Below are 24,707 nucleotides of genomic sequence, written 5' to 3' on the forward strand. Positions count from 1 at the left end.
ACTGTGGAACAGGAGGTATGTGGGGGTCAGGTGACATTTCCAGCCCATACCAAAACATCTATCTTAGACTGATTCAGGAAAAGCTATCTTCAGAACCATGAAGTGGAAAAGACAGAAGTTTAATTTGGAAATCTGTCTTCTGCTGTGGGCGTGGCCACGGGCAAGGCTCTTAACTGGATCTGAGTGGGGACCGCACTTGGTCTAGCCACTTCCTGTTCTGGCCACCTCCTCTGGCCCCTGGGTACCCACTGACCACACAGACCAAGGAGAAGGCAGGGAGACCCGAGAACCTCAGGTCTGGTTACCTACTTCCTTGCCCATGACCCCAGCCTCCCACCCACAGGTGCCCACAAGGGTGAGGCCATGCAGGTAGTACACCTGCCCCCACCATCAGGCTAGGCAGGAACCAGGTCACAGCCTGACAGAACATAGCCCAGCCTTGGGTAGCCTGTCTTCAGAAGCAAAGATTTAGACAGACAGATGCTCCTCAAGCAGTGGTCCTACACCAGTACCCCAGGGTTCCTGCAGTGTGGGACTGAAAACCCACACCACGTGGGCCATGCTGACCCTACAGGGCCCCCACGGCAGGCTGTGCCAGGATTTCCAGGGTCATCATCGGCTCTTCACCAGGACCCTGTAGAGTGAGAAGCTGAGAACTGCTGCCACAGCGGCTCCGACAGCTATCAGCATCCCCCGGAGCCAGAAGGAGGTGTGGTGCAGCTCTGAATGAGCCAGATGTCTGCAGGGAAGAGGGGTACTCAGGGTTTGTGCCCACATTCTGGCTGCTGCACCCCTCCACTTTGTCTCAGGTGGCCAGCAGAGACCAGGCCACAGAGCCCCACCCTGCAGCCTGACCCCGGCACACCCTACTAGCAGACACCAATGGCCCTGGGATAGGACAGGCCACCCTCCCCTGAGCAGTGATGCAGGCACCCACGGGAATGCAGCCATAGTGGCCAGCCGGGTGAAGATATCAGTGTTTAGCAGGGCTGGGCCTTGACAGGAGAACAAGGCTGGGGCGGGCAGCCGGTGTCGGCGGCAAAACTCAGCTGGTGACAGGCCTGGTGGGGCAACACCTTCGGGCAGGTCAGCCTTGGAGGAGACGAAGAGGCAGGGTGTCTGGCCGTCCATGTAGTGGTGCTGTGGGGAATGGGCCATGTGAAGGCTGAGCTCACCGTTTACCCCACCCACAGCTGTGCTCTCCAACAGGCCCCCAGCCCCTGCCTTGCCTTGTAGACGCTGGCACAGTACAGAAAGGACGTGGGGTCACTGCCATCGAACATCAGGCAGGCAACATCACAGGCAGCATCAGGTGAGGTGGCCCGCAGACTGTCTGTACCCACTTCACACAGCTGGGATAAATGGTAACCTCAGGAGGTATTCCCAAGGCCTGGGTCTCCCAGGGCTGCCCTGAGAGAGCTCCACAAGGTGAGGGCATGGGTATGAGGGCGTCCCAGCCTACCCTCAGGGTCAGAGTGTGTGGCCGGCACTCACAATCAGGTATTTCTCTTGCCCGTTGACCTGTACTGTGTCAATGGCGTAGACAGGAGAGCCCTGGGGGAATGGCCTGGTGTCCTGGTGCTGAGGGGTAGGAGGGAGATCTTGATGTTCACTGACCCTAATATTCCAAGTGTACTCTCCTGCCCCAGAGTCCCTGGTGGCGGGGGGTCTCCACAGATAACTCACCCCCAGGCTGTGGCCAAGGAAGGCCTGCAGGAAGGAAGACTTGCCCACTCCTTGGGCCCCCACCACCTTGCACATGAGGACATTCCGCTGTGTTTGACCCTTCTCCTGGTCCAGCCTCTTCTCACGGGTGACTGCGAGGGTGAACTCAGGTGAGGGGAGCTGCAAGGAGAGCTGAGCCCAAGACCCAGTGGGTGGTTGCCCACCTGTGATAGCCTGAGCCTGTGACTCTTGTTCACACAGGGTGGGGTAGCCCAGGTAGCCAAGGTGTTCGAGGCAGTGCTGGACATCCAAGTAGGTCACCAGGCTGAGGGCAGGCGGGAGGCACAGTGTCACAGTGAGGAAGGCACGGCGGGCAGGTGTGGATGGGTATCGAGGACTGCACTTACGTCCACTGGCAGAGGTACCCATGCAGGGGCAGCCGGCCTGAGTCAGTGCGAACAGTGTGCGGAAGCTCAGGGCCCCAAGGAGCCACTGGGAACACGCTGAAGAGGTTCTGCAGCTCCTCCAGCGACAGGGCACCATCACAGTCCTGGGAGCAGAGGGTGGAGGTGACGTGTGCTGAGCAGGTGGCTGGGGCTGGCAAGGGCGATGGGGCTCACCTGGTCATGCTTCTCAAACACTTGCTGCACGAACTGGTAGCCATGGTGGTTAAGCTCAGTGCTACAGCCAGGGGGCACGTGGAGCCTGCGGGGGACAACACACCCATCTGGTTCCCAGGGAACCCTGTGATTTGTGCTGGCACACCTCCTGCTTACCCCATCGGTGCAGTCAGGCCTCCCAGGGCTCCTGCAGCCCTATATCCCACAGAGCTGGGAGCAGGTAAGGAGGGTGCTGGCTGAGTCCCTAAGTCACAGGACCATGCTGTATCAGGGCCCTGACATGGGCCCAGAACCCTTCAATTGGTACTCTGTACACACCAAGGGGTTTGAGGCAGACCTGGGCCAGGAAGCCAGTAGAGTGGGGCACATGCCTGGCTGCCAAGAGGTTCTCTGCCCCTAAAGGATGGACCTCACATCCCACCAAGTACTCACGGTGGGAAGAGGTAGTCAGTGGTCAGCTCCAGCATGTCGCTGTAGCCAAAGCGCCGTAGGATAGCCCACGTGGTCTCATGCCGGCCGCGCTGGATGAATAGTGTGTTCAAGAAAAGAAAGCCTGTGGGAGAGAGAAGGTAGCACCCAGCACAGCACAGCCCATTCCCTATGCCAGGGCCTGGGGGGGATATCTGTCTTACCATCCAGGGTCAGCCGGTCATCCTGCACGCCACCTGGCACATTCTTGCAGACCACCCTCTTCACATCCTCCAAGGCCTGTGGGGCCAGAGGGTGGCCGAAGCAGGACTTCTGCCTCCAAGAAGAAATTGCTTCAGATCAGCTAGCTGACCCTTGCTTGCCAGGTCACATCACTGAGATTGACTGAGGCCTGGGGGTGGGTACCATGGGGCAGGGTGCACACCTGGAAAGCATTGAGCTCCTCATCACTGAGTGAGTTGTCCAGGTCCTGATCCGAGAGCTTGAAGATGCGTGTGAGGGCCTGGGCACACTTGGGTGTCAGCTGCAGGGACAGCAGCTAAGTGCTGCAGGTGGCCTTTGCCTGGTCCACCCTGCCACAGCCACCCTGCTTACTCTCTCCACCCAATACCCACAAGAGCTCCAGGGCAGAGTGTGGGGCTCTCACCTCCTGCTTACCTGCTTTGTCTCAGGATCATAGAGGGGAGCTGTAGGGTGCAGAACAGCCTTCTGGGCATAGTAGAACAACTCTGAGATGTTCCTCAGGTGCTTGGCCGAACACTGGGAGAGTACAGGACAGGAGAGAACCCGAGAGGCATCCACAGGAAACAGAGGCATAGGGGTCAGGCTTGCCCCTCACAGGCACCTGCTGCAGTGTCTCCACATTCCTGTCCTCACCCCAGCCCCTTCCTCCTTTCCATGCCTTCCCCACATGCCTGCTCACCTCCACACAGGTCTCTATCTCAGGAAACTGGCTCATGATGGGCAGCACAGCCTCCATGCTGCTCCCTGGTCGCAGGTCTGACTTGTTGCCCACCAGAATGATGGGCACCCTGGGGAGATGCTCATGGTCATCAGGGGTGGGGGCTCTGCCACCCCGCCCCCCAGGCCCTGCTTGTTACCTGGGCCCGCTTCCAGTTCTGCCATTCACCAGCGGGATCCATTTGGTTCGAATCTGAAAAGCAAATGAAACGAGGCTGCCTACCCAGCCCACGGTGCCTGCCTGGAGCGTGCACCAAGGTCAAGGAGAAAAGAGGCTGAAGCCAAGTGGCGATCAAAGCTACAGTCACTGGAATGAAGCTGGTGGAAGAAAGGGAGATGGCACATAGGACCTTAGCTGGTCTGAGCAGCTGCAAACCACCCCTCCACACATAGGCCAGGGTCCTAGGCCCTCAAGCAAATCCCTGCCCATTCCCCATGGCATTCTAGTGCCAGGATAGGCAAGGGGCTGCTGGCCTAAACAGTTCAGACTGATCATTCTAGGCTCTCTCCAGGGAGATGGGGTCCCAGGAAATGGACCTCAACTGAGAAGTATGGGGACCCCTGAGACAACAGACATGTGACTGACCACAAGAGTGGGTAAGGGTCTACTTGGACCACAAAGATCCACTATACGCCATGTGGCTCTACAGGGAAGACAGGCTGCTGACTGACCCAGGTGCCAACAACAGGCACATGGGACAGATGGGAAGCCGCCTCTTGCTCACCTTCTCGATGGTAGCCTCCTCAGACACGTCATATACCACACACACCACATTTGCCTGCAGGGGGAGCAGTGAGGCACACGGTGACCAGAAGCTACACCACACATCCCAAAGCTCCAGCAAGTCTCAGGTGTGGCTCCAAGGCCCAGGAAGCCCACTCTTCCTGGAACCTGCCCCAGCCAGGTGCCTATAGGGTAAGTGCTCCCCAGCTGTGTCACACTGGGGACTGGAAGCCTCAGAGGACACCACTTCCAAAGCCCTGTAGTCCCAGTGCAGACACTAGGCCCCAGCACCATGGGTCTGGTCAACAGCTCCAGAGTGATCAAGCCAGATACCATCTAGAGTAAGATGTAGGTAAAATGGGACCCATCCATGGCCTCCATCTCTTGTTTTCACTTCACAACAAGCAGCCAAAGGGATGGAAAACAGATGAGATGAGGCTGCCCACCCAGCCCATGGTGTCTACACCCTCGACTAAGACAACATGTGCAGGTCTTAGCAGATGCTGCAAGGGGCTGATGGCATATACATCTGCTATTACCATGTGAGCCCCAGTTAAGTGCAACGCTCACCACAGCTTGGAGGTCCAGGGCAGTGAACCAGAACAGAGCCAGGACCAAAGGACAGAGGCTTAAGGGGATGCTGTGAAGGACACGGGACTGTTCCTCACAGACCTGAGGTCTCTTCTGTCCCTGAGCACTACTGAAGGGATTCGACTGGCCCTGGCTGCGCAAGGGTGTGTCCTGAAAGCCACAACGACTCTTGGGTGTTCAGAGTTCACAGAAGATTTATCAGGCTATGGATAGCCCGGCACCTTAATCCAGCTTCCCAGGTAGGTGAAGCTGATTAGGCCGAGGTGGATGTGGCCGAGAGCACTGAGCCATGCTTGGAATATGTCGCACCTTGTGGATCTCGTCCTGGAGCTCCTCATCCGTCTGCTCGGATTCTAAGGGGAAAGACAGACTGCTGCAGACCCTCCCTCTACAGGGAGGACAGGGCAGGCAGCCCATGGTTAGTGCGGGTGCTACCTGAGTAATCCACGATGTGGGTGGGCACCTTCTCTGGGGTGACATCTGCGGGGATGGTGATCTCCTCTGCACGGGCCGGGACCTGCAAGAGGTAAAGAGGTGACTGGGTCCTAACCCTTAGCCCTCTCACTGAGATCCAGCCCCGTACCTTGCCCTCGGCGCCCACGCACCTCCTCAGGGAACTCCTCGCCCACCAGTGACAGGATCAGCGACGTCTTTCCCACCTGGGCTGCGCGGGTGGGGCGGGGCGATGACGCAGGAAGCCTAAATTAGGGCATTCCCGTGTCCACCCACCCCACGACCCGCCTGCGGCCAGGAACCTACCCTCACCCAGCAGCAGAATACGCACGTCCCGCCTCATGGCTGCGCCTGCTCCCGCCCGTCTGGGTCCTGACCCTCAAACCCCGACCCCTGAGCCCCGCCCTACCGGACCCGCGAGTTCCCCGCCCCACGCTCTCCCCGCCCCACGCTCTCCCCGGGGCCTGCACTTCCGGCCCCCAGCCTCGCCTATGTTTCCGGTTCCATCCGCGCAGCCGCACTAGTGATTGAGAGGGATGCAACAGCGCCACCGCAGGAGCGCGCCCAACCTTGTTGGCTGCGCCGGCCCCCTGCGGCGACCTATATCTCCTACCCGCTGCAGATGGGCAGAAAGGGGCGTGGTTGTGGACTTGGGGCAGAAGACTTGGGGTCAGGCAGGGGATGACAGGAGTGACCAGTAGAAATGCAATGACAGGGCCATAATAATATTGTAGCAAAATACAATAAATGCCTGTTTATATTTAAACCATACAAGGTAGAAACATTAAGTAAAAAACCCTTAGGTGAAAAGCCAACAGGTATTCTAATTTTTTTTTCTGTGCTGAGCACATGCTCTACCAGAGTTACACCCCCAAGTCCCTTAAGTCCTTTTGGGTCACCAGAATTCAAGAAAGCTTAGGCCTAATGATTTAGAGTCAGGTCCTGTCCCAGTCATCTTGGTCCACCATCCACACTGGCTTCTCTGTTCCAGGGCACAGCAGCCTTTCGGGACACCTGGGAAGGCAGGTCCACTGCAGCTGAGGGACTCAGGACCTCCCAAACCAGGACCTCACTGTGGGCCACTGTGAAGAGCAGCCTGCCTGATGGGGTGAACCTGCACAGGTGCACCACATCATCATGGCCAGCAAACTCTTGGGTGGTCCTTGATGTGCAGTCCACCAGGCTCACTGTGCACTCTGTGGGCAAAAGGTAGAGGTGGGAGGGTCAGGCAGTACATGGCAGGGTTTCCTACTCCTTCCCTCTCTGTCCATGGCTGGGCACAGCGTTGGCACAGGCAACCAGTGCTGCTAGGGGCCTACTGCAGTCTCACACTTGGGCTCCTGTGGCCCTGTGACTGGACCAGCCAAGTCCTCTCTGTTGTTACTACCTTCCCACTCAGACCTTAGCCTGTGCTGTGCCGCATGCTCCCCCACCTTGTCTCCTGAGACTAAGCACTCTTTGCGGCAGGCATCTTCTCACGCCCCCTTGTGAACAAGGAGCCTGGGGCAGAGCGGTGAGGTGTGTGTCTCAGGGGGTGCAACTAAGCTGGCTCAGGTTCCACCTAAGGCAGGCCTGAGTCTGCATCTACCAGCACTTACCAGAAAAGCCAACAGCCATGAGGTGGGCCCCTGGGGACAGGCTCAGAGACATGGCAAAGAAGGGCAGCAGTATCTTCTCTACCACCTGTGGACAGCCAGGATGAGGCTTGGGGCCTCCAGGCCAGGGCAGTGGTAGTTCCTGCTTGCTGTACAATTCAGCCTCTCACAGCCCCTGACCCTGGGCTCCAGAGCCCTGGACGCTAGGGCTGCTAGCACCAAGTAGGTGGGTACACACACCTGCTTCTGGCGAAGGCTGTAGAAGACCACCTCTTCACGTGTGCCAAGGCCTACACATACCAGCAGCGCTAGGTCCCAAGGGCAAAAGGTGGCAAGGGAGGGTGGCGGGAGGCCTGAGGTCTGCAGAGGAGTACAGCATGCTGTGGTGGGGTGGGCAGGTATAGTCACCATCCATGTACCACTGAACACTTACCTCCAAAGCAGCAGGTGCTGGGAAGCTCAACCAGTCCAGGAGTTTGCAGTGGTTCCGTGGCCAGTTGGAGACCCAGACGCTGACCCGCTGGTCCTCACTAACAGCCAGCCACAGGTCTTCACCTTCTACTCCTAGGTCTCCATACTGGGGGTTGAGGGTTATGGGCACCTCCTGCCCCAAAGTGCCCACCATCTTGCCTGACCTTACCCCAGACCCTTCCCTACCAGCTCTTGCGGATGCTTTACCTCTTTGCGTGTGCTCTGGATGGTAGAGATTGGGGCACCCTGGTGGTCACTCAGCACACGGAAGGTCATTCCTGTACTGGGACGGCTCACTGCCACAAGCCCATCCTTGTCTCCAGAGAGGATGGTCTGACCTGGGCCAGACAGGGACCATGCCAACACCCTGTGAGGCCAGTCCCCAGCTTGGAGGTCTGATGTGGTCACCCTGCATAGCCCCAGCTCCTCACCGTCGGTGGAGAAGGCAATGGCTGTCAGTGCTGTCCGGTGGGGGTGCATCTTGAGTTCCATTGTGGTACAGGAGATGCTAAAGATACGCAGTGTGCCATCACTGTAGCCTGCCACCACCTGCTGCTGCTCTGGGTGTCCACAGGATGGGGGGCTCCATGCAAGGCAGAGGCAGCTCTAGGGACCCGTGGTGTGGAAACCTCAGCAGTGGTCCAGGAAGGGGGGCCAGAGGGAGCCCCTGCCTACTTCCACATACCTGGTTAAGCACCTGGAACTGGATCACCAGCTCCATGCTGGCTAAGGACCACACCCTCACACTTCCATCCTCACCGCAGGTGGCACAGTATGACTCGCCAGGGCTGAAGACTACTTCATTCACCTGTGGGGACCCCACTGGGCTGAGAAGACCCCCCAGAGGGGCCTTTCCTACCTCAGGCGCCAAGGCCAGCCTGTCCACACAGAGCGTTTCTCTTACCCAAGCCTGTCTGGCCCAGCCACCTCCAGGTGGTGTAAAGAAACAGACCCTTCACCAGAACTGGTGTGACTCACCAGCCAGTGGGACATGGGCCTCTGTGGAAGGGCTATGTGGCAGAATTTGAAACACAGTAAGTAACCATGAGTCTTTAGCAGACTGGAGGGAAAAACACAAAGGCACCCCCAGCTGAGTTCAGTAGTTATAACACTGGCAGCCTCACGGTATTTCCCTGAGGTTGAATGTATGTCAAGGAAGGAAGGAAGACATCACATGGTATCACTGAGAATCAGGGATTTTTAGAGAAAGGAGGTACATGTGCCATGATGTGCCATTGAGGCTCCGTAAAAAGGCTGTGAGTTTGATTCCCAGTACCAAAAAAAAAAAGAAAAACAGGAAGAACATGCTGCTGCCTGATGAACCTGGAAGACATGATGTCCAGTACAGGAAAAAGACGCAGAGATTGCACAGTATAGCACCTATTTGTGTGGACTGCCCAAAGGAGGACATCCATGAAGACAGAAAGCTGATGAGCGGTTGCCAAGAGTGATGGAATCGGGAATGGGGAGGGGTTACTTGATAAGTAGGGGTTTCCTTTTGAGGTGATAAAGAAGGCTCTGAAATTAACTGAGCTGATGGTACATAACTCTGTTGAAGACACTAAAAACTGCTCATTTTAAATGGATTAGCATCATAGTTTATAACTATGACTCAGTAAATCTGTTTTGTTTTGTTTTTATTTTTGTCTTTTTGAGATGAGATCTCACTATGCAGTTTAAGCTAGCCTTAAACTTACTTTGTAGCCCAGGCTGACCTCAAACTCGCAGAGATCCTCCTGCCTCAGCCTTCCAAGTGCTGGGATCACAGGCGTGTGCCACCACGCCCAACTAGTAAATCTGTTACCACACAGAAAAGTAACCCTTACTCATCTCCATCTTAAACTCAGATTTCTTTAACAGCTACTCTTATCTTCAAATAAATAATTCCTGAAGGGCTGGGGATGTAGCTCAGTGGTAGTAGTAGTGCATGCACAAGGCCCTGGGTTTGACCACACACACACATACACACACACACAATTCCCTTTTTTTTGTAGTGCTGGTATCAAACCTAGGACTTCATGAAGGCAAATGCTATATCACTGAGCTACATCCCAGCCCTTATCTTTAAATAAAGAGCTTTTTTAAAAAGGAGTAAGAAGCAGGTGCAGTAGCCAGTGCTTGTAATCCCAACACTAGAAGACTGAAGCAGGAAGATCATAACTTCAAGCCCAGCCTGGGCGATTTAGTGAGACTATATCTAAAAAAAACCCTCAAGTGTGGTAGTGCACACCTGTAATCCCAGCACTCAGGAGTCTGAGGCAGGAGGATCACCCCAAGTTCAAGACCAACTGGGTTAATAGTGAGTTCAAGCTTAGTCTGAACTATACAGCAAGACCCTATCTCAAAAGCAAACAACCCCAATTAAAAAGTAAATAAAAATATAAAGGGCTGAAGATGTAGCTCGGTGTAAATGTCTTGGGTTCAGTATCAGCAGAGAGAGAGAGAGAGAGAAAGAAGGAAGGAAGGAGAAAGGAAGAGAAAAGATAAAACAAAACAAATCCTATTCTTTGAGTCTCATGCTGACTGAAGGCAGGACTCCATGAATAGAAAAATTCAATATGGCACAGTGAAGTGCGACCCAGACACATTCTGAGGTACGTGTTAAAGGCGCCCGGTGATGAAGCACACTGGCACACTGGCACACCGGCTCTCCCCAGGAGCCAACTCGATGCTCAGGAACCTAGCCAACCAAGAACTGGATGGTGACCCTGCTGCTACGGTTCCAGCTCTGCCTTGGGAAATATAGCTTCCGAGGCCATTTTCTCGCCTGAAGTCTGCAGCTACTCAGCAGAGATGGAAAAGAACCAGAACCCTGCTTGCAACATGCATGGTGGTGTTGTCCCCCTGCCGGGAGCCTCCATGCTTCCCACCAGGGACAGTGTGCTGCTTCTAAAGTGGCTACAGGACTGACTGACCTTGACTAGACCTGAACGGATCTAACCAGACCCAACCAAACCCTGATCAGAACCTGAGAAATGAATAGAACAAGAACCTGACCAAATATGACCAGAACCCCAACCAAATTCAAATACAACTGACCAGATCCAAACAGACCTCACCAGAACCTGACCAGACCCAAATAGATCTGACCAGAACCTGACCAGGTTTGACCATTCCTGACCACACCTGACTAGAACCTGACTCAGATCTGACCAGACCCTGACTCACACTTAATTAGAACCTGACATGATCAGACTTGACCAGAATCTGACCAGACCCGACCAGAACTAAACCAGAACCTGACAGACATGACCAGATCTTGACCAGAACCTGACTAGACATGACCAGACACAACCAGAACCTGACTAAACTCAGTAAGAACAGACTAGAACCTGACCAGATCTCACCAGGCTTGCCAGAACCTGCCTGGCCTCCTGTCTTCCAGACCTCAATCCATGGGAGGTGCCAGGACAAAGGACAGGGTGTATTCAACAAGTACAACAAAAGAAAGAGAGGTTAGTCAGGTGTGGTGGCACATGCCCTGTCATACCAGGACTCTGGGAGGCTGATGGTGGAGGACTGCAGGTTTGAGCTCAGCCTAGGTAATTTATAGACTAAGCGAGACACTGTCTCAAACAAAATGGGTGGGGGTGGGGGTGTAGCTTAGTGTGAAAGTCCTGAGTTCAATCCTCAGAGACCTTACAGAGACTGTCAGACACTGCCTTGCACAGATGCCAGCTGGACCTATGTGACGAGTGTGCTCAAGAGCCCACTCTGGGACTCCCTGATGGTCACTCCTGAGCTGTGGACTGGAATCAACAAAGAGGGCAGGAAAGCAAACATGCTTGCCAGTCTCCCCTGTTCATCCAGGGTGGAACCCCTCTAGCATCCTCTCTCCCAGCCTAAGGCCTCACCTTGCTCCTGTGGCCACTGATGAGGCGGGTACTGGTGCCCTCAGCCCAGCTGATATACCAGAGTGTGCCAGCTGTGGTGCCCACCACTCCCATGTCCATGCCACTGTCGAAGCTGGCACTCACCACAGCCCCATCTAGGGTCAGCTCGCGCTCCATGAACACAGAACTGGACCTGTGGGGGGATAAAGTAGCACGTCTTGAGACAGGAGACAAGAGCCAGGTAACAGGGCAATGATGGCCATCATGTCTGGGGCCTGGCTATCTCTCATGAGCAGAAACAGTGACAGCCCCCATGGCGGCGAGTGCCTGGGAGCTTTGAGCATGTCTTTGTTTTCAGGCTGCAGCCTGTGGGACTCAGGCCAGGCCCAAGTGTGTCCCCAAGGAGGGGACTAGCTGGTGACAGATTTGAAGGGCAGCCCTGGCCTGAGCACGGCACTGTGTGGCAGAGGTGGTAGCATGAGGGACCCATTGAGCATACCAGAGCTCTCTTGTAGCTCACATCCTGGGGATGCAGCCAAGCAGGCCCCTGGTGACTTACCTGGCACCTGAGCCCTTGTGCCACAGCTCAGGCACAGCCCCCACGGCCCACAGACGCAGCCGCCTTGTATTGCTGCCACTCACCAGCCTGGACCCTGAGCACACCAACAACCCTGGGAGATGGGGTAGAGGCAGGGTGGGTATGATTTCCCAGACAGCCTCCTATCCCAGGCCCACAGGTCCCAGGGAGAGGTCCTAAGCCCTGCACCTATGAGGGGCCAGGGGCCACATCTGGGACCCACCAATTTCGCCGTCATCTGCCTCCCAGACTAGGAAGCAGCGGCCAGCACCTGTGTCCCAGACGCAGACCTGGCCAGAGCTAGAGCCACAGTAGAGCAGGGGGGCAGCCCCATAGCAGAGTGAGGTCAGCTCAGCCAGCCCCATTTCCTCAGGGACTGGCTCTCGGTGCACCTGGTAGGGCAGAAGAGTGGCTGTCGGTCAGCAACATCCCAGGAGCCCTGCCAGCCCCCAGCCCCCAAATCACTTGTGGACCTGAATACCCAGCCAACATCCTGGCACCTGGAGGCTAATGTCTGCCCCACGCTGCTGCAGGAGCCAGAAGGTGACAGCGCCTGGGCCCACACAGGTGAGTTCATCTGCATCCCAGGGGTTGAAGGCCACGCCGTGCATTGGCTCCAGAAGGCGGCTAGATGATAGAAGTTCATAGGTAGCCATGCTCCACAGGGCAAGGGTGCGATCACGGTAGTCCCCTAGGGATGCATGGGTGGCCCTATCAGGCAACAGGGGTCCAGAGGTCCAGGAAGCTCCTCCTTCTGCCAACCCCTGCCCACTGACCCAGTGTCACAAGGAATGTGTCGTCTGGAGAGAAGGCCAGGGCCTGCACTGCGCTGTCATGATGGGAGATGAGCTGCTGGCAGAGGCCCCCAGGCACATCCCAGAGGCGGATCTGGCAGAGGGCAGCAGCTCTGCCACAGCAAGATGCAGAGGCCAGGACCTGGTGGGTGGGAGGTGAGTGAGCAGTCATGGGGAAGCCATCGGTCTGGGTAAAGGGGAAGCTGGAACCATGCCCCTTTCACTGTCCATGGTGAGAACCAGGCTCTGTTGTGTACCCTAGCCCTGGGTGTGGCCAAGAGTTGGTTAGGGCAGGTACCTGGGCATTGTGGCTGAGGGCCAGTGTGGAAATCTCCTCAGGGTGGCCAAGCCAGTGCTGCTGGGCTCCAGAATGCAGGTCTTCTACCACCACTAGGCGGCCACATGTATATGCGAAGAAGCCTGTGGACAGAGAAGGCGCCAACATTCCTGGCGTATGTCCTCCCTATCCCTGCTAAAGCCACACAGGTCCTGGGGATGTGGGCTGGAATGCCAAAGACATTATGAGGAACACTGTGTCAGTGTCTTTCCCCACTCACCTTGGGGCCCTCCTCCTGACTACTAGACCTTATTTACCCATGAAAGCCTAGCTTGGGACAGGCAGCTTGGCCCTGCCCTATATTCTTCTAGTAGGGACTCCTTAACCTACCTGTGTCAGGCCTCCAGACCATGTTGGCCCGCCCATTCCCGCTGTAACCCACCACAGCCTTCAGGCGCAGCTGCTCACCACCAGTGGGAGGGCAGATGTTCTGTAAGAAAGGAGACCCAGAATGCTGTGCCCAGCACAGCTGCCTAGGGCCCAAATCCCACCCATGACAGTTGCTTCAGGGCACACCCAGGACAGCAGAGGTCTGAGCTGGAGGTGCAGTGGGGGGCTGCAGAGCTTGATGCACCTGAAGCCTGAGATGAGAAAGGGCAGCAGTCGGTGAGAGGTAGAGGTGGGGTCAGCAGGGTGCCCCAAGTCCAGTCTGGATGCCACAAGATGGAGGAAGTGTGCGTGCAGAATGGAGGAAGAAGTGCCCTCTGAGAGCAAGCCTCCAAGGACCAGTAGCACGCCCAAGATCTTGGGGAAGGAACCCTAAGAGGGCTCATTTTCACTGGGGAAGAGGGCTCTACAAAACCTCCTTGCCCACTGGGCATGGTGGCACACACATATCATCCCAGCACTGAGGCAGGAGGATCACAGTGAGTTCAAGGCCAGCCAGGGATATATAGTGAATTCAAGGACAGCCTGAACCACATAATGAGACCTGTCTCAAAAAAACAAAAACAAACAAACAAAAAACCAGAACAAAACAAAACAAAAACTTTGCCCACAGAGTGGGGTGTAGCCAACCTTGGCCAGCATGAAGGCCTTATAGCGAGCAGTGAAGTGCTTGTAGGAATCTGGTCGGGTAGGAGTCTGGGCTTTTATTTTCCTGGTGCTCCAGGTACCTGGGAAAAGAAAAGTCACAGGACTCAAAACTGCTTTTCACCCTCCAGAGATCCTGCCCCACACAAAGTCCTTCCCTGCTTACTGGGCTGGTCTTGATGCTGCCAGGAGCCACTGGCAGCCCCCCGGGCCATGTCTCCAGCTCCACTGGGCTCCTTCTCTACAAACACAAGTGGGTCTGGGGACTTGTGGAGCCCCGTGGGACTGTGGCTGTCCTCATAGCATCCTTCTTCTTCTGATGTGCCTGGGGTAGCAAGAAGAGGAAGACCATGCTGCCTGGCCCCCTGTATCCCACACCCCAGAAGCAGTGTACACAGGCATTCAGACCCTCCCAGGACCTCCCCACAGGATCCTGCCCCTTACCATCATTGCCTTCAGGGGGCCTGAAGTGGCTATCTAGCTGGGCTGTGGACACCCGGCATGGCATGGACACCTGCTGCTGGGGAAGCCCCCTGGCCCCAGACACCGTATCCTCCAGCTGTCCTATAGAGACAGAAGGAGCTATGTGGAGCTCAGGGTGGGGATGGCAGAGTCTTTTGGGGCGGCCAGCCTCTACAGTGGTCATGGGTATCTGAGACATGGGAAAGGAAGTGGTGCCCCCTCCACCTGGCAGCACTACTGGATCTGCTGTGTCTCCATACCCTCCCCTTCCAGCCACACCCAGACCACTCACCGGCCTCATGGGCTGGGGAGGCCCTGGGAATGCTTCGGTTACTAGAAGCAATAAGAAGGATATCAGGGGGGCCAACAGGAGACCCAGGTGGACACAGTCAAGGGCAGATACTTGCCTCTCAGGGGTGGCCAGGACATCCCAGAGGAAGATGGCATCCCCCACACTGAGGACCTGCTGCTGGTCAGGGGTGAAGGCCACAGCCTGCACGGGCTCTGAGTGACCGATGTACACCTAGGGGCAGTGACTGTTACACGGTATGCTGCTGTGTGCACCCAGGACCCTGATGGGATGAGGACTAAGAAGCCCCATGTGGAATTAGCCCTTGGCAGACACAGACAGTGCAGAGGTCTAACTCTGCCCTCTGTCCCACAAGCATTGCTATGCCCACAGCCCCCTGAGGAAGGATCAAACTCCAGAGCTGCCTCCCTGCCCATGAGACACACCTGGCAGCTGGGGTCAGACTGTGTTGAGTATTCCCAGACCTCAATGGCCTGGCCAGAGGCCGCCAGCAAGAAAGAGGCATCCTTGTTGAGAGCGAGGGAGGCGCAAGCCACAGGGCGGGCACTAGACAGCTGCAACAAAGCATTCTTGGAAAATGCCCTGTAGTGGGCAGTAGGCAGCCTGGAGGCCTCCCCTCCTCACAGTGTAGCCACAGCCCCCTTAGGTGGAGGAGCTACAAGATCAGAGGGAAGGAAGGCCATTTCAGTGGCCCACAGTCCTAAGGCTCACCTCCTGGATAGTGCGTCCTGACATAGCATTCAGTACCATAACTTTGTTGGATGACGTGGACACAAGTAGGTGGCCCAGAGATGTGGGGCCAAAACAGATGGCCACAGCTGAATCTGGGCTGTCCAGGGTGCTGACGTTGACCCGCAGCAGCTGGGAGGAAAAATGACCTCTGGCTGCAAGCTCTAGGCATGGCTGGCACCACCTAGAGCCAGGGAAGGGGGCACCTGGGCAGATGAGTACCAACTTCAGTGTATAGGAGGGTGCTTCCACCAAGGAGAGCAAGGCCATTTCTGCCCCCACTTGGCTAATGAGCTCTCTGCATCCACAAATGAGGTGGGATGGCACCTGAGCCTGCCATAGCTGCCTACCTGCTCCCTGGACCTCCTCACACTCCATACCCAGCCAAGGAAAGAATTCCTGGACCCAGGCTATCCCACGAACTCACCTCATCTAGAGAGGCTGAGTCCACGACTGTAACTGTGCACTTGGAGGGGCCCACAAAGGCCAGTAGGCGGCTATCCCTGCTGACTGCTAGGGTGTTGGGGTGCGGCTGAGCATCCTGGCACACAGTGTTGGCTGTGGTAGCACAGGGAACCAGGTTAGCAAGAAGGAAGTTAGTGCTGTACTACATATGGGTAGGCTGAGGAAGGGCTGCCCTACACTGCCCCTACATGTGGGAAACATCAACAGGGGAGGGCACTTTTCCATGGAGGCCACAAGGCTTAGGTATGAGACCCAAGATACCAGGAAATACCAGGCACTATAAGGAAAGTTGGGAGTGCTTGAGGGGGCCAGGAGGGATGACCAAGTGACTACTTGGTAGGCCCATATCACAGCATCCACAGGAAGAGGTAGATGCCCTCTGGCCAGACCTAACTCCCACCTGGTGCTCAGGCTGCCCACCTTTTCCTGGAGTGAGGTAGGCAAATCCTCGCTGATCTTTGGCTGAGGGGTACTGGTGAACCCTAAAACAAAACCCTCACTAGGGGTCTGGATATAAGGCTAGGGAGACAGCCTCATGTGTGACTTATGTGTCTGGGCACTGGCTAGCTAGAACCCGGCGACCAGCCTGAGTGGCTGCAGAGGGCTGACCTGCTACACGGAGGACATGGCACTGAGAGTTGGCACAGCTGTATTGAACCAGGGAGCCCTGAGAGCAGGAGCTGAACAGGAAGTTGCCATCAGGGGTACCCAGCAGGCCGATGATGGCTCCTCGGTGACACCTGCAACACACAAGGATACCCACTGATCTTAGCCCACTGAGCCACACATGCAGGGTTGTAGGCAGCACTGGCTTAGCAGCAGGTGTTTCCCACCCAGGGATCCCACAAACCACCCGCTTCCACCATAGGCCTTTGTGCTGGGCACACACGTGTGTTCCACTAAGACCCCAGCACTCTCCAGACTGAAGGCACGGATGGTTCCACTCTTGAAGCCACAGAAAACAGCTGGCCATGTGGGGTGGAAGGTGACAGCACAGGGAGCTTCATCACAGGATGTAAAGTCATATAGCTAGAAAACACAGGGTAGATGGCAGAAGCCGCAGTGGGTCTGGGAGGGCCAAGGGCCCCCCAGGTGCCCAGCCTCTCTCTGCCCTGCCTGCCCTCTGCCACCTCTAACCTGGTGCAGGGTAGCCAGGTCCCAGATGCGGACGGTGTGATCAAGGGATACAGTGGCCAGCTGCCCCCGGCTCTGCTCCGTGGACAATGCCAGCACTGGGGCCATATGGGAGCGTGCCAGCACAGTATACTCTCGGGATGGGATGTCCAAGAAGCCTAGGTTGCTTGATGAGGTGGTGGAGAGCACACGGAGACCATCGGGACTAATGCAAACTGAGCTGATGGGGCCTTCATGTTCTGGGGAAAAGCAATGTCAGCAACCTCCTGGGCCCACTGGGTACCATAGCTGACCCCAGACTCTACATTCTGGGGCTCTGGGCCCTCCGAGACATAGGCAACCCATCACCTTCCTGCCAAGGGCACCAGGCTACCTACAGGCTAGGAGAAGCAGCTCCCTTAAGAAGGCCTCTCCTAAACCTAACCCAGGCCCTTGTTAATGCCTTGCCCAGCAACTGCCACCCTGTGCCCTCCTGTGATGCCTGCCTCCAGTGGCCTGTCCCTGTGGGAGGGTATATGCTCATGGCCTCACCTGCCTCCAGGAGCACTGAGGAGAAGTCCAGAGGCCAGAGTCGCAGGTAGCCGTCCTCAGAGCCCACAGCACACGCAGTCAGAGAGACACTGAGGCTGTTGATGGCGATGCCAGGGCCTAGGAAGTCTGGAGATCAGTGCCTCAGGGTGAAGCCAACCACCCTTACAATAGGAACTCCCCCTACCTGCACTGAAGGACTGTTTTCTGGGGAGAGAGTCACTTGGGACCCCTGTGGGCAGCAAGCGGTGGATGCACCGCACAGCCATGTGCTGGGGGTCAACCTCCAGGATGTGGCCACTGCGGCTGCACACATAGCTGCACAAGGGGGTGAAAGGTAAGGCGAGGTTCTGGGGGCACAGGGTGGGTTGGGCAACAGGCAGTAGGGAAGGGCAGGGGCTCACAGAGTGTGGATGGAGGGCACCTGGTGGCTATCCGGGGCCTGTGCAAAAGCAAGGTCACTGAACTCCAGTCCACAGTGCTCCCCCAAATCCACGGGGCAGGAGCGCAGTGTCCCACCACGCATTCGCCACAGCCGTATACTGCCCCGCCCACATGATGCCATCCTGCAGAAGGTACAGAGGAATGAGTACACTGGGGAGCAGAGGGGCTCGAGGCCCAGACCTTGTTTCAGTACCATGGGTCAGCCCCATCACCTGGTCTCATCCAAAAGGGAAATCCGAAAGGTCTGGACATCAAAGTCAGCGTGCACCTTCGCAAGAGCTACCACCTCGCCACCAAGGCTCACCTGGTCAGTGCCCCATGCCACAACCACCTGCAACAAACCCAGGTTGAGCTCTGGCCACAGATGCTGGCTGCCAAGCCCTCCTCCTGCCCTCCCTTGATTCAGGGAAGCCCAGGTGAACCCCACTAGGCAGTGGTTTTTCTCTCATGCAGAACTCAGCCCCTGAGCAGGTGGGTTGCTGAGGATGAGAGACCCAGCTGTGCAGCACACCGGCCCTGAGATGTAGCTAATTCTGGGACCTCCTCAGAGATGAGCCTGGCTAGGCACTGCAACCTCACAGGAAAAAACAAAAAGTAAAACCCGACCCACAAATAGAAGAGTGGATAATAAACCAAGAGGCGGGGGCTGGGGATTTAGCTCAGTGGCAAAAGCGCCTGCCTGGCAAGCGCAAGGTCGTGAGTTCGGTTCCCGGTACCGGAGAAAAACCAAGAGGCATCAGCAACATGAAATGCTGGGACACTTCAGCATTTGGGAGGAGCCTCTGACTCTCACACCAGGTTGGCTTCAGAGATGTGACTTATAAGAACACTTATCTTAGCTGGGTGTGGTGGCACATACCCTAGTCTCAGTACTCTGGGAGGTTGTGACAGGAGGATCACAAGATCAAGTTCAACCTAGACAGCTTAGTGACTTAGTGAAACCCTGCCTCAAAGTTTTAAAAAAAAAAGACTGGGGACTGGGGATGTGGCTCAATGGAGAGACCCTGGGTTTGATTCCCCAACAATATACATACAGCCCATCTCAAGGTACAACACAAAACAAGAGAGGATAGGTGAGTTGTTTATTGACTTAAAGTGACACCAGTTGTGCCAGGGATAAACACTGAACCCCATGGCATCTTTTCACGAAGCAGGCACAAGTTCCCCAGAGTGCCAAAGCCCAGGGCACACATTGTCAGGGCCACAGGAAGCCCTATCACGAAGAAGTCAGAGGAGGGGACCCACTGTTTCCTAAGTCACTGGACCTTTTTTTTTTTCCTTTGTCTTTTTGAGACAGGGTCTCACCGCAGTTCAGGCTGGTCTTGAACGCATTTATGTACCAGGCTGACCTCAAACTCACAGCAATCCTCCTGCCCCAAACTTCCGAATGCTACGATTACAGGCATGCATCACCACGCTGGGTGTTGGATTTTCTTTTTCTTTTTTTCTTTTTTTTTTCTGGTAGGTACCAGGAATTGAGCTCAGGACCTCACGCCTGTCAGGCAGGCACTGTGCCACTAAGCTCTATCCCTGACTCCCTTGACTTTTTTTGAGATGGGCTCTAGCTATGCTGACCAGGCTGGCCTTGAATTCCTAGGCTCCAGAGACCCTCCTGTCTCAGCCTCCCAAGTGTTGCAACTACTGGCATACCACTGTGTTTGGCTATTTTTTATTTTCTTTAACAAAGAAAGCATGTTTTTTTAATAAGCAGAAATAAAACAAGACAGACTTTAGAAAACAAAGACTGGCCACAGCTGGTGCCCCTCCCCAGAACAAGATCATTACCGTCCTCCCCTGGTAGTCCTTGCCGACACCACAGAGAAGAGCCCCACTGCTGGAGAAGCTATGGATGGGACAAGGAGGTCAGCAGTGCCTGCCCCCTACCCCACCCCTCCCAGCCCCAGGTGAAGCCCCATGCCCACCTAAGTGAGCAGACAGCATACATCGGGCTCCGGAAGAGGGACAAGCACCGCCCTGTCGGGAAGTCCCAAAGGCGTACCACACTGGGGGGCTGCACTTGGGCCGAGGCCAATAGCAAGCTGTCCCGGTCCAGCGCCAAAGCAGACACCTGAGGAAGCACAATGTAGAGAAGGGTGTGTGACCTACAGCTGCCCCCCGACCCAGGCCCTGATGGCACTCACCTTGTCCGTGTGGCCGAGGAAAAAACGCTGCTCCCCAGTGGAGACATGCAACACAATGATGATTGCGTGGCAGGGGTAAACCACGGCTGCCCCATCCTTGGTCCACAGGGCCTGGCACATAAGGGCCGGATCCAAGGTCACCAGAAGGACCCCAAGAGGGCAGCTTCATCTCCTACTTAGCTGGGGGTTGGGAGTGAAAGCCCAGCACACATGTACACACATCTTTCCTATGTCACAGGTTACAAGAGTTGATTGGACACAGCTCCACGGGGATAGCTGACACACATGCATATCTGCCAGACCTTGCCTCCAATCCCAGACATTTGGTCTAATTAGCAAGAGACCAAAGGGCTCCCCAAAGATTTAGAGCCTGTGTCCAGTAAGGCCCAGTGAAGGCCTAGGGTCACTGAGGGGCAGGAGGGAAATGCTGCCTCCTCCAATGGGGATTTTTTTCTCAGAAGGCCAACTTCACTCATCAGGAAACCCCACGCTATGTCCATATCCCACAGAGCTGGTCTGGATCAAAGGGAACCACCCACGTGATACCTCTAAAGAAGTGAGCCCAAACTCTTAGGTCTTTGGAACACTTGAGCCCGCTATTGCCTATCGAGCTACTCCAAAGGAGCAGGGGACACCTATGAACTTGGGCCTGCCATCACCTTGGGCAGACATGGGCAGGGCAGGGGTCTAAGGACCAGAGGCAAGCCAGCAGAGTCTGCAGTGTGTAAAGGGATCCTGACACCAAGGTAGCTGAGTATCTGTCTCCCTCCAAGTACTCAACGCTCATACTGCCCAGTGAGAACCACCGTGCAAACAGCCATAGGACCCTCACCCATTTGGTGCTGTGGCCCCCAAAGCCAATGATCCCCTTGAGCCTGAGGACTGGGTCCGGGAGGAAGTGCTAAAAGAGGCAAATACATAGTGAGATCCTAGAAGAGCACAGCCTCCAGGGGCTGCCTCTGCCTACTCCAGGGCTAAGTTCTACCTAGACGTGGAGCTGTAGCTAGTGGTAAGTGCTTTCCAGGGTAGGATCATTCTTATCAGAGGTTCTCTCATGGGAAGCTGAGTTCCCAACTGGAATGCCAGACCCTCTCGGAACCCCATGTCCTGCTCCTAAAAAACCACATCAGGCTAGTGTATCCGTTAGGGTTGGGGAAACAAGCCCTTCTTCACTCTGTCAGGAGGGGTTCTTGCTCAAAGCTGCCTTCTATAAGCTCTGATTTCCACCAGGAGCTTGCATGAGAAGAGATAATTAGGGGTCTGTCTGTTCTGAAGGCATCTTGGGGTGGGCCAAACTGGGTAGCCCTTTATCCTACCTTATCCATGCCCTTCCTGCTCTAGAATGGCGACTTACCTTATGGGAACCAGCATCCTTGAGGGCCATATGCACGCCAGGGGACTTGTGGGTGAGCATGTGGCTGCCACTGACCACAGTGTGTGCATCAGAGGCCTCCACCCAAGCTGAAGAATCTTGGTTACAGACACTTAGGCCACCTAGGCGGGACCCTTCCAAATGTATGCAGGACAGGCTGACCTCCGGAAGGACCCTGGGTGCACAGTGGGCTGGGCAAGACTGCAGGGAAACAAATGCCCATCAGTACCCTACTGTTGCCATTGCCCAGTCCTATTGGGGGCACTCACAGTTGTGGAGCTGGACATCTGGACCACAGGAAACATCCTGTATTGCATGGGCTTGCTGAGAGCCACTAGGGGAGAGGGAAGCTGTGGCACAGGTTCCAAGAAGACTGTAATAAAGCAAAGACCCCTGTGACTGGGTGAGCAGAGCAGAGATACACATAACGGTGCTGCAGGGGCAGGAAAAGCAGATGCCCATCTTGCTGCCTGCAGAAGCCACACCACAGCAACTGCTCAACCTGCCGCCCAGGCTTGTCCCTCTCACACACCTCTCATGTGGTTCTGAGAGCATAGACAACCAACCAACTATCCAGCCACGGTGCCTGTGCCTGTCCACGGGTGCCTCGGGCACATGCCAGATGCAGGCTCCACAAATGCCAGGTCCCTTCCAGGCCTCCCCACTCCCATGGAGTTCCTTGCACCCTGAAGGCGCCACAGGCCTACCTGCAGCAGGAGGGGCGCTGTTCTTCAGAACCAGCTCAGAAGGTGCCTGTGGGCTGTCACTTGGAAACCTTGATGGGTAGAGGCAGAGTCAGTATCTGGGGGCCAAGCAGCTAGCTGCCCTCCTGCCGCCTTAGTGACTCCCTTGGGAATAGCAGAGCCACTCACCGGATGTGAATGTAGTGGTCTTGCCAGCTCTCCCCCTTTGGCACTGGGAAGGCCATTTCTCGAGGAACAGGAGTGATGGGCAACTTTGTTCGCTGGGCATCAGTGACACTCACAGCTATAAAGAGCAGGCTTGCTCTAAATCAGTTTAGCTACCTCCCTACCCAACCTCTGCTCCAGAGTTGGGGGTCCCCACCCTCCAATGACATCAAGCCAGAACTCGGACAGTACCCAAGCAGAGAGAATCTGGGGTGCCAAGAGGGGATGAACATGTAGACTGGAATAGGGCATGGCCCTCACCTGGGTCAAAGCTCAAGTCACTGGTGTAGAGGTTCTTGACCAGTAGGTTGGCACACAACCTGACACTCTTGAGGTGGCCATAACACTGGCTCAGATAGACCAACAGGATATCATGTAGGTCAAGCTGCAGGAAGGTCCAGCGGGCACCTGGGGGGGCCACTCCTGCCATGTCTGCAGGACAGGTCGCTAGGTCAGTGCCCACCTCCCTGCAGCCCCACTTCCACAGCTGCCACGCTGAGTCCTGCCCCCACCTGTCCACTGGGCCAAAGAAGCCCAACTGGGCCTGTACCACCCCACTCTGGGTAACCAGTGGCCTTCCTCAACCATACAAGGCCCATCTCAGTGTCACCTCTCCTGGGTGTCCTAGTCTCAAAGACAAAGGGGAATTGAAGCCACGTGGTTGAGGACTTGAACTCCTTGAAGAGACTGGAGAAAGACACTCGGATGACTTGGCTGTCCTGCAGGGGCAGACCCAGGCTGTGAGGAAGGGATGGCAAGCTTATGGGTACGGTGCACAGACCCTTCCCAAGCACTGCACCTGGGTGGCCACATCCAAGTGGATGACAAAATGCTTGGTGGGCAGAGGCCGGAAGAGTACATATAGGTACCGCCCGGTTAGCCCCAAGGAGTGGGTGCTGTTTCTGGGAAGCTGGAGGTAGTTACTGGCAGAGACAGAGCCCCGGATGCGATATACGGAGCTCTTCAGGGTCTTGTCCTGGAGAGAGAGCACAGTACAGGCCACAGTGGACCAGGGAGCACCCAGCACAGTGCCCATCCGGAGGATTCCCCAGGAGGAAGTACCCAGTACCATCACCACAGCCACATCGCCCTCCTTGCTGGACCGCTTCCACTCGTCCACCCTGAAGTATCTGAAGACGTTGAGGAACGGGTGCTGCCACACTGCGGGAGAGGCACTGCGGCTGAAGGCCTCGCCCTGGGCACTGGCAAGGCACCAAAACCCTCTCCCTTTGCTAGCGTGACCGTGGCCAGGGCACACGGGCTTCTGAGGGCCAGCGGCCAAGCAGGCGAACCCTATCGGGACTCTGACTTATGATCTGGGAAGGAGGCCCTGCACGCTGCGGCCGCTGCCCCAGGGGTCCTCGAGACCCCTGATATCCCAGACCTCGGCCAGCCCACCGCGCGCGCGCTACTACCTTTGGCCATGGCTCCTCAGCTCGCGCTTCCCGCCTGTGGCGCAGCCCGCCGCACGCAGGGCACGCAGCGCGTCGCTTAGCAACGGACGCCAGGCAACGGCGCACCACTTCCGCTGTCATGGCGGCGCCCGTGAGTCACGTGACTGCGCAGCCCTTCCAGAAACTCTCCCTCCACTATGGCTTCCTGGGGCCATGCCCAAGATCTAGATTTAGCTGTAGTTTGATCAGTTGTGAGACAGTAGGGCTGTCTCTGACCCTCTCTGGGGTTATCTGTGTAGGACTGCACTTGCTAGGGAAGAGAGAGAGGACTGAGGGCTGAGGCCTGTCTGCAACCACACTAGCCCCTGCTGGACCTCACCCTATGGGAGCCCTGGGTCACCCGTGCTGTAGGGGGCAATGAATCTCAGCATATTATTTTAGATAAAATAGTTTTGGTGAAAGCCTACATGGTGACTTGGGAAGCCTCCCAGGACAGCGTAAGAGCTAATTCTCCAGATCAAAACTGCCCAGGAATGTCTCCCCAAGATAAGGGGGCGCCTAGGCCTAGGTGACCCTCCGTGACCCTGCCTGGGCAGTTCCCTCTCCTGGCCCTAGGTAAACATTGTAACCATAAAGGAAATGTATGGTTATCTAAATGGGGACATATAAAACAGAGTACAGAAAGTACATATCATTGTGGTTGGGCTCATGAGTGGAGCCTGACCTGGTTACATGGCAC

General features: G+C 56.1%; 2 protein-coding genes across 7 annotated transcripts; both read right to left on the minus strand.

Annotated features, from left to right (window-relative positions):
• Positions 1-103: 103 nt before the first annotated feature.
• Positions 104-6,074, minus strand: Rhot2 (ras homolog family member T2). Of its 3 annotated transcripts, none has more exons than XM_013517763.1 (19): positions 5,755-6,074; positions 5,595-5,653; positions 5,425-5,506; positions 5,299-5,342; positions 4,400-4,453; positions 3,815-3,867; positions 3,637-3,745; positions 3,372-3,473; positions 3,139-3,237; positions 2,918-3,026; positions 2,718-2,838; positions 2,286-2,370; positions 2,073-2,215; positions 1,890-1,990; positions 1,687-1,817; positions 1,495-1,581; positions 1,230-1,352; positions 938-1,140; positions 104-739 (listed from the first exon to the last, which is right to left on the minus strand). In XM_013517763.1, the coding sequence occupies exons 1-19, from the start codon at positions 5,783-5,785 to the stop codon at positions 613-615; spliced, it is 1,863 nt and encodes a 620-aa protein (XP_013373217.1). In that variant the 5' UTR covers positions 5,786-6,074; the 3' UTR covers positions 104-612. The 3 variants fall into 3 exon arrangements, with proteins under 3 accessions (XP_013373217.1, XP_005391680.1, XP_005391681.1); XM_005391623.2 differs by having other exon boundaries at positions 5,749-6,074; XM_005391624.2 differs by lacking the exons at positions 1,230-1,352; positions 1,495-1,581 and having other exon boundaries at positions 5,749-6,074.
• A 94-nt stretch (positions 6,075-6,168) lies between these two features.
• Wdr90 (WD repeat domain 90) lies at positions 6,169-24,074 on the minus strand. 4 transcript variants are annotated; one of them, XM_013517761.1, is made up of 42 exons: positions 23,990-24,074; positions 23,644-23,735; positions 23,374-23,550; positions 23,185-23,293; positions 22,836-23,006; positions 22,539-22,653; positions 22,374-22,441; positions 21,936-22,039; positions 21,649-21,867; positions 21,127-21,195; positions 20,295-20,405; positions 20,076-20,221; positions 19,939-19,996; positions 18,366-18,484; positions 18,114-18,275; positions 17,897-18,027; positions 17,713-17,829; positions 17,185-17,420; positions 16,937-17,076; positions 16,657-16,787; positions 16,010-16,140; positions 15,565-15,714; positions 15,279-15,407; positions 14,951-15,066; positions 14,836-14,867; positions 14,526-14,645; positions 14,248-14,406; positions 14,067-14,164; positions 13,380-13,479; positions 13,011-13,132; positions 12,695-12,854; positions 12,419-12,609; positions 12,142-12,310; positions 11,901-12,012; positions 11,363-11,534; positions 8,194-8,316; positions 7,940-8,114; positions 7,716-7,846; positions 7,471-7,614; positions 7,278-7,397; positions 7,041-7,125; positions 6,169-6,638 (listed from the first exon to the last, which is right to left on the minus strand). In XM_013517761.1, exons 1-42 carry the CDS (start codon positions 23,997-23,999, stop codon positions 6,394-6,396), a joined length of 5,469 nt encoding a protein of 1,822 aa, XP_013373215.1. In that variant the 5' UTR covers positions 24,000-24,074; the 3' UTR covers positions 6,169-6,393. The 4 variants fall into 4 exon arrangements, 3 of the variants coding, with proteins under 3 accessions (XP_013373215.1, XP_005391679.1, XP_013373216.1); XM_005391622.2 differs by having other exon boundaries at positions 14,836-14,876; XM_013517762.1 differs by lacking the exon at positions 7,278-7,397 and having other exon boundaries at positions 14,836-14,876.
• Between the last annotated feature and the right edge of the window lie 633 nt (positions 24,075-24,707).

Source organism: Chinchilla lanigera, unplaced genomic scaffold, assembly GCF_000276665.1.
Source record: "Chinchilla lanigera isolate Chin_1 unplaced genomic scaffold, ChiLan1.0 scaffold00041, whole genome shotgun sequence".
NCBI lineage: Eukaryota > Metazoa > Chordata > Mammalia > Rodentia > Chinchillidae > Chinchilla > Chinchilla lanigera.